The sequence below is a fragment of the Convolutriloba macropyga genome, chromosome 14 (genome assembly GCF_964194025.1).
Source record: "Convolutriloba macropyga chromosome 14, txConMacr16.3, whole genome shotgun sequence".
NCBI classification, from domain to species: Eukaryota; Metazoa; Xenacoelomorpha; order Acoela; family Convolutidae; genus Convolutriloba; species Convolutriloba macropyga.
Genome location: NC_134481.1, coordinates 6,030,993 through 6,045,552, shown reverse-complemented (window position 1 = coordinate 6,045,552; position 14,560 = coordinate 6,030,993). Strand labels below are relative to the sequence as shown.

The following is a 14,560-nucleotide window of genomic DNA, read 5'->3' as shown; positions in this document are numbered from 1 at the left end:
TATCAAAATTAGGGTAATGTGATTATTTTGCAAAAGGAAACCAAGTTAGGAATAAAATCATCCAAAAATTTTAAAAAAATTATCCGAAACCAGATAAAACCGGTAATCAAAATAATTTTTGAAGCTGCAGAAAGGCTGTGGGTCCTGTCAGTACTGAGACTACAGTTTGTGAAAATTGATTTATGATTGGCTAGTAATAAGAAAAATTGAAAGGTTTTTTAAGCTATAGCAGTTGTTAGCTATGCACTCAAAATATTAGATGGTTTCACCTCATGCCGACAAGTAAGCCTTTTGCACAACTATTCAGTAAGTTTATGCAGTAGGATTCTAAAAAACCAATTAAAGCGAAGATTGAAGTGTAGAGTTTCAATAAAAAAACTAAAACTCAGAGCTTAAGCCAAAAAATAAGATGAGCGATTCCCTGAAAAGAGTTGTTGTTTGTTCGCTAGGCATCATTTGACCGTAGCGGAGGTTTTTCACAATGCTGAGAGAATGCATATTAGGTTTTTTTTAACCCTGAGAGACCCTGGTTATGACGTTGAGAACATTCTGCCATGTCTGAACGGATCAAATGCGAAACGTCAGATATCAAAGAGGAGCAAGTAATCCAAGAAGCACTCATCTATACGGAGGAAATTAAAATACTGCATGCACAGAGTCACATATACTCTAATTGCGCTAAAGAATTTGTTGGTATGACAATGCAACATACCTCAACGTGAAAACACAAATAGTTCCCAACATTTTAACTTTTAAAAGAATCAGTTTCCAAAATAGGGAACTGACAGGAACACAAAGTGTTGTTACCTGGACTCGGTGACTTCGACTTCTGTGATTGTAAATAAATATTTAAGGGGATGTTTGGTGGCGGTGGCGACCACAGTTTGGTCAGAAAAAAACGAAAACTTTCATTAAAGGCGGCGAGACGAAAGGAATGAACTATGTTTACTCTGTGGACAGGAATCAATACAAAAGATGAAAAACGAAAAAATGACATCCTGATAAATGCTGAAATATCATTGAAACCTTTTTCAATCAAACTAGGGAATTATCCACAGGAACTTGGTCAGTTTTTTATGACCCTCTAAAACAAGAACCAACTTTGCTATATCAAGGAGATCCATTTCAATTAAATTCAGTCCAATATATATATATATATTATATATATAGTATATATATAATACCAAGATACAAAAACAAATATGTTAACAATAGCTAAAAATTTGAAATCGATAAGAGCAAAAATAGTCATCGCTTGAAACCATCGGTATTTGACCAGCAAATTAGATGGTAAAAAAGCTTATTATATTAGGTAAAACACAAGACCAGACAGGAAGACGATCTTTAAGCTTTTTGAAACAACCTGATCACCGAAAGTTATCTTACACAAATGAAAATTTGAGGATCAAGGATCGCAATTTTTTACCAACAAATATATCTGAGACAGATCTCGGACATAGCTAGATCAACTCTTTTTGTGGGGTTTTTGAGGTATGCTCGAAACTTTGAACCAAAAAGACCTTGTGACATAGGAAAACTGCAGAGAGCTATGATTCTAACTACAACAATGAATGGACACTCACGCTAAATTTTCTTAACACATCAAAACGCTCTAGCAGTGCACGCGGAATGAATGGGAGGAGTTTATATCCATAATTGCGCTAAAGTTGTTGTCCGTGTCATAGAAAGTTAATTTTGAACCGAGGAAGTACATGGACCCTAACATAAGATTCATGGACCCTATTTCAAAATTGCTCTATAAAACTTTACAATAAAGAATTACAACCCGTTGCACTCGAACTCACTTCAGTTGCAGAACGGTTCATGGATTACATATGGCCGACGACTAAAACTGATAAATATTCTCAATGACCTTTACAATCACAGTTAACGTCAATTGGTCCAGTACTGCACCAAAAGAAGGGCTAACCAATTAGGATGACCTTTAAGGTTGCAAAGCAGTCCAAGGCTTAAGGCCGTGGAGAAAAACAATCGCACAGCGAGAGGTTTTCCTGGGGGCTTATATGAAAGTGAGACCTAAGAGTATTTCAAGATGGACTTCAGGTACGGGCACCAGTGGCACGAAATCTCAACTTTAATTTCCTTGATAGTAAAGTGAAACAAATCTGGCATGTGGCCAGGGAAGTCATCATAAGTTTGATGAATATTTTTATCTGCTTAATGAACTTTTTATGTGTCATGCCTGTGTTCCTGTCAATCGATATGCTACGCAGTGGTACCAATCCTTTAATTTTCATGTAATCCAATAATCCAATTGTGGATTTAGGTTATTTTCATCATCCGTTCTAGGCTAGGTAACAAAAATTGACAAGAAAGAGGGCTACAGTTGAATTGTGTGTCAGTGACACAAACATTGCAGTTGTTAAAGCAAAAAAGGCTAAATCTGTTCCCGAAATAACCGAAATTGAAAATGATGCACTTATTTAAATCGATTTTATAATACGTGAGAATGGCAGAACCAAAAAATGGCTAATATTGCTTTTATCTTTCCGAATTCTAGGAAGTGATGTCAATCTTCAGGCAGTTTTATCGGATTGTTGGAGTGACGTTTAATAAAAGATATGTTGTACCATTGATGCACATTCAGCACCTCAATATCGTAAACAAGGCTCCCATTAAAGTGAATGAGCTAAATGAGCTGCATGGAAAAACTGAAGAACAGCAAGGAAAGATAGTAAACAGTGAAATACTGGCATCTGGGGTGACTAGTCTCAAAGAGGAGCTTCAGTAGTTAATACTAGTAGAATAAATACGCGAGCATTTTTAGTGACGAAAAATTACTAGTAGAGTCCTGCAAAAGGCAGGTTGAAATGTTAAACATGGAATTGAAAGAAGCTAAAAAACAAGCAGATATCAAACAATGGAATTTCTTGCTCTAGTAGATGAGCAGGAGTGTTGAGCTCGGCAGCTGGAAAATGCCGCGGAAGATATCAAAAAAATTAAAAGTAGGGTGAAAACGGAACAGACGTCAAGAAATGTCATCCTGAGGAAAGTGAAAGCAATAAATACATAAAGCTCTTTCAGTTTTTTTCCAAAACTTATGAGCTTCTTTTCCTGCCTCGGGGGCAACAACCACCACAATTTTCAAACAGTTCAAAACATTAACGTTGCTGTGTTATCCGGACAATGGTGGTCGGGAAGACCTTTTCAAGATTGTTTTGTTTGCGATGAAAATTATGGAGGACAAGAAGGCCCGGAAAATTATGATTATTCAGGAAGAGAATGCAGAATACTATTTGAACTCGAATATGGAGCCATAAAAATACTTCTGAGTAATTGGAACACTCTTTTTTCAAGAGGGAGGCAGCGTAGTAAGTCTTATGAAAAATACAATTGAGATGCTTGTAAATTCTAAAAAACAGACAACATTTGAAAATTTTCCAATTAATAATAGCAACAGAAAGAGATTGTTATGTTATCAAGAGTTAACCGGATTTTAACAGAACAAAAAGAGAAGCATAATAAATTATGATGGGAATCATCATGGATTTGGACCCTGATGGGATAGGTCAAGGAAGGTTTGCTCTTGACGGGATTCGTCAAGCAGGTAAACGTGTTATCTGTTAGTATAATCAACAGTGACTCATGTGGGTAGGTATAACCATGAGAAAATCCCAAACCGAGTAAAGTAAATGATAAAAACAAACCCAAGATAAATAAACCATTATTATGACCACATTCAACAACAATAAATGAAACTTCAGCCTATAAAATCAGCTGCCTTTCTCTTAAGCAATGAAAATCCTTCATATTAACCTCAATAACAACTCTTCTTATATCTTTTCTCTTTAAAACTTAATTTAATTTTGTCGCTGAATGTTTCTAGTTCGGCATTCAAAAAAAAGCTTTGACTTTGAACATTTTCTTTAGCTTACACCCGAGTACTAAAGTGCTTTTGACAACCCCAACCAAAACTGTTTCAGCATAAAGTGCACGGATATTATATTAGGCACTCGTTTGAGTGCCTTCAACTTGGAACGTTATAACAAGTCCATTTTAATTGGATATCTTAAGTTATCTCTTAATGTTTACAATAATTTTACTACCGTCTCTCAATTGGCTCTTTTAAACATCACTGTTACATTTAGGTGTTAAACGATAGAATCTCAAACCTCCCCAACAAATTTAAGGGGTGTTCAACCAGAAGGGTGAATGCATTGTTTCTGGTCTTTGATTGCATCTGTTTTTAAATTTTTATCTAAAAAGTTTTTTGCCCAAATATATATGTATATATATATATATATATATATATATATATATATATATAGTTCATCATGACTTTGAACGGCTTAATGACTGCTCTGATGATCAACTATGCAATGATACATCGGAAGTCAAATCACATTAAAATAAATTTTACTTTTTTAAGATCAACATGAATCAAATGGCGTCCATTGGAATTTGGGTTATCATACGAGCTTCAAAATCATGCAATTGCTCTGAAAATTTGCTTGTTTAGGGTAGGTTGTCTAACATTCACCAAAAAATAACGTACGTATGTAAAACATAGTCGACTAACGCTTTTTGATGCTCATTTTTAGTGATTTGACTCGACCTCCCTTCAATCCCCCAATAAAGTGATACGCCAAGTACTAGTATTAGATGCAATTTAACGTCTGTTTTATGTGGTGGGTCTACTGCCCTCCGCCCAAGCTTAAAGTTCATGTTGTTGTTGTTGTAAGTTCTTTACAGCAGAGCTGAAGGGCATTTATCCCATGCATTCAGTTTAGAAAATAGTCCACTCATCTCTGCAGTTTTGGCAGTCGTATTCGAGCTGCTGCCAGGTGCAGGTGTTGTTTTTGTTGAATTTTGTCTCGATGAATTTCCAGAGGAGCTGTATGATTCATTTCCTGAGTCCAGTCGATGAGCTGAAATCAATCAAGCAGTTTAATTTGTGGGCCAGTCAAGATGTGCGCAAAACTATTTTTTTGCATTTCTTCTGCCCTAGTCTTTGGCAACTTGAACAATTCAATCATGATGACATATCCTGTGTTTGTAGTAAATCAGTGCTGTTTTGTGGTTCTTTTGAAAACTGTGAAAGTAGCAACAAGATTAGCGATTATATGAACATCGGTAGCGGGAGTATACTCAGCATTCTGATCTGTTGAATGTATTTCTGATCTGTTGAGCCAGTTCCACAGATCCGATTCTTTTTTTTCCTTTGAAACTTCTCCAAGATGGAAACATTTGACGTGGAAAAAATATGCAATGAATGACATTGGGGAGAATTGGCAGTATCAGCGATTTATAGAGGCATGTTTTAACTCTGACGCTCACATTGTAAGCGATGTTTCTTGGTATTAAATAAACGACGCTGTTTGCTTCAGCTCTCCGATTGTTGATGTGAGTGTTGCAGTTTAGGTCTGAGGTCACTAGGATTCCTAAATCTCTATTTTTGTTTTCACTATTCAACACTACAGCTAAGAGATTGAAGGAGTGATCATCACCACGGAGTGTGACTTTGGCACATTTCTCCAAGTCAAACTCCATCTTGTTCGAGCTAACCCAGTTTTCGATGAAATGCAGGTCTCTCTGAATTTGAGTTGAAGTACGATTTATTGAAAAAACTTTGACATCATCCGCAAATAGATATATTCCACTGAAAATATCGGCCTCGTGTAGATCGTTGATGAATATACAAAACAACAAAGGCCCTAGTAGGGTTTCTTGAGGTACACCTCTCTTAACATCTTTCATCTGCGAGCAGATATTTTCCACCCTCAAAAATTGCTTCCGGTTTGTCATGTAGTCGAGTAAGAACTCGAGGATGCAGCCTCCGTCGCCGATCTCCACTGTTTTGCATAGCAATTCAAAGTGAGGCACCTTATCACAGGTTTTGGAGAAATCAGTGTATAAGGCAACAATTTCACTGCTGTCATCTTCGTCAAGCGCTTTGTAAATCTTTTGCAAATGAAAACATGTTTGTGACTGTGAATTTTTGTCGAACAAATCCGTGTTGCACGGTGGTGAGTATATTTTAGAAATGATCGTACAAGGCATCATACAGACGTTTTTCAGGTATTTTGCTGTCAATGTTTAATAGAGAGATTGAGCGATGGTTTGTGACAAATTCTTTTCAGGTTTTTTGTGGATTGTTGTTTAAGCGGCAGGCAGTTTTCCAGCAGGTGGATATTTTTCGTATTACTTGATGTTCTTGAGCATCACATGAAGCGCATTTATAATGCCTGAAATAGATTTAAGAAAAATGCTGGAGATTGCCTATTTGGTCTAGAGAAACACGTCCTTTGAGAAACACGTCAATGCAAAAGTAAACTGTTTATTTCGATCTCTGAGACCATCGATATCAACAGATCCGTAGCTCCTGTTGATGTCATGGATACATCGTTTGGGTTGAGTACTTTTGTTTTTGATTGCTTATTTGATCGCACAATGATCAAAACAGTCGTTCAATCAAGTTAAAGCAGTGTTTCTCATTGCCGTTGCACAACATATGGCATAGAATGCCACGTCAAGAGCTTTGTCACCAAAGGTGGGGAAGCTGACGATCTGCTGGTAACCTTTTCCTTCAAAAAGCTCTACACCTTTCAAAAATATCCGTGCTGAGCATTCTTTCTCTGTGTGTGAGCGGAAAGTTCAGGTCACCACCAAATTGTGGACGGTTTGCAAGCCGAGACTGGTCCCAGTAGTAGTGCAATGAAGTCAACAACGGATTAGCGATAAGGACTGCCCGATGGGGTTGAGTAGAAAACTTTGACGATTAGATCATTTGAACCAAATTGAAAGTGGCACAGAAGGCAGCAGACCGGAAGGTTGTCAAAAAGGTAAAGACTGCCGGATGGGGGTGAGTAGACAACTTTGACGATAAGATCATTTGATCCAAACTGAATGTGGCAATGAAGGCAGCAGTCCGGAAGGTTGTCGAAAGACACTTTTGAACTGATCGTTTGTTTGACTGCTTTTAGAACTCCTCCATGTGGGCTCGTTTTATCTCCATAAGAGGGTCTATCCACGCGATACATTTGGAGGGTCTATCCACGCGGTGACTTGATTGAACTCACGGTTGATTGATCTCGAGGTCAACTGTCTGAACTTTTCTTTTGAAAGAGACATGTATATTAATCAGCACAACCATTAGGTTAAACTTTTACATGTTCAATTCTGAACGTTTATAATGTTTGTGAGGCAATTCGGCCATCACCTCAATTTAATTTTGAGATTCTTGAACAAAATTAGCGTTTTTTTTTCAGAATGAACGAACCAATAATGCCCTGTCTGAAGAACTTCGGCTCGCCAAAAATGAGTTACAATCCTGTTCTAAAGAGATCGACAATCTGTCGGAGGAACGTAAAAGTCTCAGATCGAAAGGTCTTGACCTTGAAATGGAGTTGGAAGAGACCAAGCAAAGGTTGCAGCAGCGAGTAGAGGAAAATAGGCGTCTCGACATGGATAAAGATTTCCTAGAACGGAATTTGGTTGATGCAAATCACGCCCTGAACAAGTTAATGAACGCTCAGAAAGATTTGGAGAGTGAAGCCAGTGGTGTTAAAGGAAAACTGGACAAAGAAAAAGGTAATTTAAAGTAGCATTTGCTGACCTGAAATTAGTTTTAAACTTTTGGATCTTTTCCGTTCTAGTGCCCCCAAGCTATGTAACTAGGATCTTCTCCCCAGTTTCCACATCTGCAAATCACTCTTCATGTGCATTTATTCTTGTCCACATAATGATTTGTGAAAAAATTCCAGTATATTTTCTGTAAGGTAATTTTGTTTAGGGTCTTTCCATAATCATTCGCAAATCTAGAAACGTAGTTGAAGAGCAATTGTATTTAAATGTATTTACATACAGATTTTGTTTTTCTTTGCGAATTCAGAGATTCGCTATTGCATAATTCATTCAAATTTTGAGGTTGCATTTGTATTAAGAATTGACATCTTACGTAATGCAACAACTGGATCATTGTTTTTATAGAGTGGAAAAATTGTCATTTTAATGTATCTGGAACAACTCTGCGGCTCATACATTCTTGTATTTAAAAATCTGGATCTTTTCACTTTGTTCCCCCAGTACTCTACCAGCTTGGATTCTACCATAAAATGTCCTTAATGAGAAATTGGAATTGAATGGGTCGGCGATCTTTATTGGTCGGATTACCAAGAGTTTTTCAAGCACGGGACAGGATAGGGACGTTATGTCTAAATCACTTACTTGTTTTGTGAGATTCCATTCTTGCTGAAATGTTTTAACTGCTTGAAAGCAGTCTCGTTAACGTTTCTCTCAATTTTCGTCAAATGTTATGCTTTGATAGAACATAGTCACGCCAATTAGCATTTGGAAATATTTTCTTAAGGTTGATCAACTTTGAATTTTGTTGGTATTCCTCCTGATCAGTGGATGTGAAGTTGAATTAAAAATCCTTTCTTTGCTACCGCGTTAGATGTCAAATCACGTTTACCATAGACCTATGATAGTTTTTCCCCATTCTAAATAAATAATTTTTTGTAAATTGCAACTTTTTTCGGCCCAAATTGCACAATTTTAATGAAAAACTACATTTCGTGCGTTTTTGGTGTTGCAAATATTATGCACCAAGATCCTCGATTTTTTGAAGTCATGTTCGGATTAACAACTGTATTAGCTGAGCGGGGCTATCATTCGCCTTCTCTTGGTTTTGGTACGACTCCATGAGTATTGTTTTTTTATTGAGTTTTTTATACTGGAGTTACTATTTATTCAGTCGAACATAAAAGTGAAAGTAATATAGCCGTGTAAACTAATTTTGGCTGAGCGAAAGAAGTTTTTGTGCATGATCTTGTAGCCATTGTAAGTGGTAGCGGAATTTTGTTAAATCATGATTTCTCAATGTTAATGTATGTGTACTAAATTGATTTAGGCAGATTTGTCTAATTTTATGTCTGTGTGGGCCGTAATTGATAAGAATTTTGTGTTATAGATAAGTAATATAGTGGCTTTCACTACGTTTTCCTGAAATTAAATTAAAAATTGTTTCTCAACTAAATTTGGAGACAATTTTTGGATCATTTTAGCCAGAGACTTATTGTGTTTTATTTAGTTTTTAGCGTTTCTATTAAATAGAAGATGTCTCAGTGACTTTGGAGAATTTTTGGTTTTGGTTGTGCTTGAATTTTTTGTTGCGTTTGTTTTCTCAGAATTATAAAACTGCTGTTTTGATTTCTTTTATTATCTGTCTCCATTACTCCCCGACTCCCGCTTGTAAACCTTTTGTTTCCTGTGAATGTTTTTGACAATTTCCGGGCGTAATTTTTACTTATTTTTCACTTCAAGTGTCCAGCAACTTTTGGTGAATTATTGAGTGTGAAGATTCCGAAGGGTGTAATTCTGTTTGTCTTTTTCGGACATTTTCTGATTGGTCATTATAATTTTTATTTGCTTCCATGGCAATGCTTAAGTTTTTATCTTTTCGATGTTCACGTTTTTGTGAATATTTCTTAGTTAATTGTTCTGAGACGGTGGACGTTTTTTGCATCAAAAAATTTTGTTTTGGCTCAATTTTTGTTTTGATTCTCTAAATCCTTCATTTTCTTTCGACCTTCTTTTTCGTTAAAATGAATTACAAAATATGTCGCGAAAAGTTCTAGCTGTTTGTTTGTCATTTGGTATAATCCCAGCAAGCGTGGTGGTTGATAGATTAGTTGCGATTGTCCGACTCTTTGCACCATGCCGCTTCTCTTTTATACAATTTTTTTACTTAACCGTTTTGCGCTTTTCTTCTAGAATAAATAACCTTTGACTTCTCAAGTGACTGTTTCACGCATTCCTTGATTTTTAAGTGATTTCAATTGCTCTCACTCCGAAATAAAGTTTGTTGTTCAAACAAAACCGATTGTTTATCGAGACTCGATTACACGTCCCAGATAGCTGAGTGATGAATACCTCCGTCGAGGTAACGGAATCTGACTCAGGAGGTCGGGGGTCGAATCTTATCGTCGGCTGATGTTTCCGCACCGATAAAGAAAGATTATCGAAGTTACAGCCCCAGAATTAATTTGCACCGCCTGTCAAGATTTTTGTTACGACATATGACAGCATTTTTCACTCTTGCTAGGGCGAAGTTTTTGCTCATTCGCGTGATTGGTTACGCGTGACTTTTCCTCTTTAAAATTAATTTTTGTTGAATTTAATTGAAGGGGATGAAATCAACGGAGTATATGTCGCTCTAATTGAAGTTTTGAGGGCACGAAAAAAACACGTATGCTATACAACTTCTAAATAAAATAGACATCATCTCAGCAATTAGTAAATAAAAACCTAAAATTTCTCTGCTTTTGTCTTATTTTTGCATTTTTTAGACTACATGTCTAGAAAACTATCGCAGCTGTTTTCTGGCAGCTATGTTTATTTTAGCACATCTCTTAAGAAAGCAGTTTGTCAATGATGTAATTGGAAACGGTTGTCTGATTCTCATTTTTGCACGTTTCTATCTACATATCTGAAAATCAGCTTTGCATAAAGAATTTGAGTGAAGCAGTCTCCTATTTTGAAATATGGTCTGAAACAAAAGATGTCTGCACATGTTTTAGAGAATTCATATTGGCAGAAGAAACGCTATGATGATGATTTGAAGGATAAGCAAAGAGAAATTGACAGTTTGACAAAGGTTCAAAAGAGACAAGAGGAGCAGTTTGCAAAGAACATCGACAAGGAACAGCAAATGCTCAAGGCAGAGAAAGAAAAATTTGCTCTAGAGAAGGTCAGTATTGAATGTTAATCTCTGGTAGAATGTTAAAACGTGCTGAAATTTTTTGGAGGCGTTTATTGTAAACGTGTGTCTTTTTCGAGCGAAGTTTTTGCTTAGAGCTTTTGCGCTTTTGTTCTGGAATATTTTTTCACACTTATTCTTTTTTGAGTGACCTAAGTTGTGCATTCTGATATAAAGTTCGTTTCTGGAAGCGATTGTGAGCCAAGATAATTCAAACCCCGCGGGATCGATTGTTTGCGCCCGTTAAACATTTTTAAGCTACGCCACTCTAAATTAAATTGCTCCCGTCTGTTGTGCGAGAGCAATTCATTCGACGTTAGTCAGTTCTCGGCGGGCTATTATAGCGCTCCTCTTTTTAAAATATTTCAACGAATTTGAATTGTATTGGGGCGCTGTCTTTTTACAACTCGAAGAGGAGTATTAGTGGAGCGCCTTTTTAATTGCTCTCGAAGAAAAGCAATTATTGTATGTCTCTTTTTATGAAAAATTTTTGCTTGACCGTCTTTCGACTTTTACGCCCTTGACTAGTTGCGTTTTGCGTGATCTAAAATTCTCTCTCAATCGCAATTTCAAGGAGTTAACCCAACTGGCGACAATTTAATACTAATTGTCAAATGCTATGTGCGCCAAAATTGTTGTCATATTTTTCCACTTTAAATCTTAGTGGTATATATTAACCTCTAATAAGGTTATTTGAATACCCTTAGTGAATTTCTTTGTCCGATCTAGGCTACCAACTCCCGATTGAAGTAGGTTGTAATTTTTTAGAGCTCCCACTAGTCGTTCGAGAGCAATTCTTCCGATATTAGTCGGTTATGTTTTTTGATCGGTAGCTTTTTGGCGTGTATTTGAAACAGGAAGTGAAACGCTTGAAAACATTAGGTCAAGTGTTTGAGAGAAGGGAAAAGAGAGCGTGCGGTTTCTTTCTCCATTTTGCTTTTTTTAGAGAGAGAGAGTGAGAAATGTAAGCACACAAAATTTTCGCTAAGCAAGAATTTTGTTGATGACATGCGGCTTTTTCAAATGACATTTTTAGTGGTAACTCCAGTTTCTTCAATCAGAGATGTTTCCCTCAATGATCTTAACTGGAATAAGTGCGTTTGGAATCTTTTATTAATAGCCGCACAGCGATAGCTGAGGCTATTATTGGCCTTCTCTTGGTTTTTTTTTATTTCGTCGTCATGATTTTTGTTACGACCATATGACGTCACAGCCACTTTTTGTTCATTCGTTCATGCAATTTCAACTGAATTGCATGTGTGACGTCATTTTTCGCTCTTAGTGGAGCGAGTTTTTTTGTTCATGCGTGTGATTAAAATTTTTGGTCACACTTGACTTACCTCACTCTCAAAAATGACTTCCTCAATTTGAAATTGACTTTTATTTACTTTAATTCAAAGAGATAAGGTCAGATGGGTGTGTGTCACTCTAAATGAAGGTTATTCGAGATCAGCTAATAGAGGCAGCAATAACTTATACAGATTTTTAATCAAAATATAACAGATCAGCCTTCAATGAAAAGACGAAATTTTTTGGTCTGTCTTTTTTACTGTTTTTTTAGACTGCCGATCTACGAATCAATTGCGGCTATTTTCTGGCAATCTGCCAGCTATGTTTACCATTTGAATTTTTCACTTAGAGTATATTTGCTATTTTTATTATTTTCCTTTTTTAAACCTTTTCATCAGTTTTTTTTTTCAATTTTTTTTACATTTGACGAGTTTTATGGTTCAGATGAGTCGCTTTAACTTTTTCGTTTAAATAATATTCTTATTGATTTGTTTTTGATAAAGAAAATTGAGTAAATTCGTTAAATTTTTTTGCCAATTTTTGGTCTGTTTTTAGTTTTTTGCCTATTTCTCTCATTTTTCTACTTGCTGTCGTGTTTCTTTTTCAACTTTTAACCAAGAGTGGTTCTATAGTTGATGCAGTTACTATGAAGTTACATTTCAAAGATAGACTGCACACTTTTCTAATAAGTAATACAAATTTCTAATTCTTTAGGGCTCTTTGGTTCCTGGCCTTTTCATTGATATATATTTCTGCCAGGTGATGGGTGGTCGAATTAGCAGAAAAGTATAATTTTAGAGAATTTTGTAGAGATTGTTATCTTTACTTTGCCAATGATTTCCCCTTCCGTCGATTTTCTCTCTGGCTTATTTTTGGTGGTGCTTTGTGAGAAAGTATCTGTATAATTAATGAAAATAAACCCTATCGCAAGGCTTTTGCCTACAGTTTTGTTGCAGTCGCAACTTAACACATTTTTATCAGAAGCTTTATCAGTGTAATAACGTAGGAGGTGCTTCAAGTCATTGAAGTTCCAATTTTCTACTTCGGTTTGTTTCCGGAATTCTTTCGGCTATGTTTTTTAAGATCTGTTCACACCTTTTCATGATTTTCGAATTCAATTTGAGGCGATGATTTTGGTCATGCCGAAACAGGAAGTGGAGCGAAAAAGCGAGTTGTTTTGCGGCGTGAATTTTTATCGCTCTAAATTTAAAGTAGAGTGAGAAAACGGTGTTTGAATAAAAATTCGCTTTCTCGGTAGTGATTTTTTGTTTACATGCGGCAATTTCACTTTAATGTTTACTGCTTTTTCGATTTTTTGACCAGATTTTTTTTTCTAAATGGTTTTCCCAGTCCATCCATAGTTCATTCTTTGCCTAGTTTTTTGTTTGAACAAAACTTACATTTCTCGCTAATGGTTTTTTTTGTTCACATGTGGCATTTTGACATCGATTTTCTCTTCTTTATTTTTTGGATCTGATTTTTTAGAAATGGTGTTCCCAAATCACTCACTGTCCGTTCTAAGTCTAGTGTTTTGTTTAGTCAATGAAAATTCTTTGAATTGTACGTCAGGACTTGTCCTGCTATGTTTTTTTTTACTTCGTCTAACAGATATTTGTTTCGTCTTACGCAGACTTTTTGGAATTTACTTTTTCAATGACTTACCTCACTCAAAAAATTGACTTCTGAACTCACTTATGGAACTTTAAATTTTATGAACATTTACTAATTAAAAGTCAATAATGTCCATCTAAGTAGTGCCAAACATATATGCCCTAATTCTTGATCATAGAGACTTGAGTTTTTGATTTCGAATAATAATTTTGGGATCTTCTCCGTTTGTGCCCCCCCCCCCCCCAGTACGTTGTGCGCCCCCAGTTACAGAGCACGTGCCATTACATAGTAAGTCATTATGTAAAAAATATTGCTCGTGCATTTGAGGGGTGCAAATAATATGCGTCACTAAGCTGAGGGGGCACATGCTGCTCAAAATGCTTTTAAACAGCAGTTGCTCAGCGAAGCGATCCAGAAGTCGAGCAGAAATAGTATCGAAATACGAAATCAAAATAGAAACGAGAAAATATCACAAAGCCCAATTATAGTCGCCTGTTGTTTGAACTTTGTTCTTATAAGTCTTATTTAACATCTCTAATAGGTTTTGGCATTAATAGCCCCATACATCCTCTCAATAAGAAAAAGGAGTATGCGTGACTAAAAAATTATATCCAAAAATTTTACTTTTTTAAAATGTTTTGTACAACAATCAGGAATTTATCCTTGTTTTTCTGTTCCTTCGATCCCAATCGGTGTTATGCGAATTTTCCGGCAATCTGCTGGGTTTGTTTTTAAATTTTTGGTTTCGAATTTAGAGCAATCGAGGCTCTTAGCGATCGGCTTCTAACTTACTTTTTAGAACTTTTTAGCAGCGTTTTAGTTGAACCAATTTTGGCCGATCGATATCTTCTGTGGAGAAATATGTGGTACCATTAAAATGCGCTAACTGATTTCTCGAGAAGATATTGGCGTTTAATATTGAAAACCTTTCGCCTTTTC

At 36.1% G+C, this 14,560-nt stretch overlaps 1 protein-coding gene across 2 annotated transcripts in view; it reads left to right on the top strand.

The window, feature by feature from the left end:
- Positions 1–14,560, top strand: part of LOC142353349 (uncharacterized) — an 82,562-nt gene that overhangs the window by 39,079 nt on the left and 28,923 nt on the right. For both annotated transcript variants that reach the window (XM_075405581.1, XM_075405582.1), the window contains 2 exons: positions 7,230–7,551; positions 10,542–10,711. In XM_075405581.1, the coding sequence (XP_075261696.1) occupies positions 7,230–7,551; positions 10,542–10,711 (492 nt within the window). The remainder of the gene's footprint in view (positions 1–7,229; positions 7,552–10,541; positions 10,712–14,560) is intronic.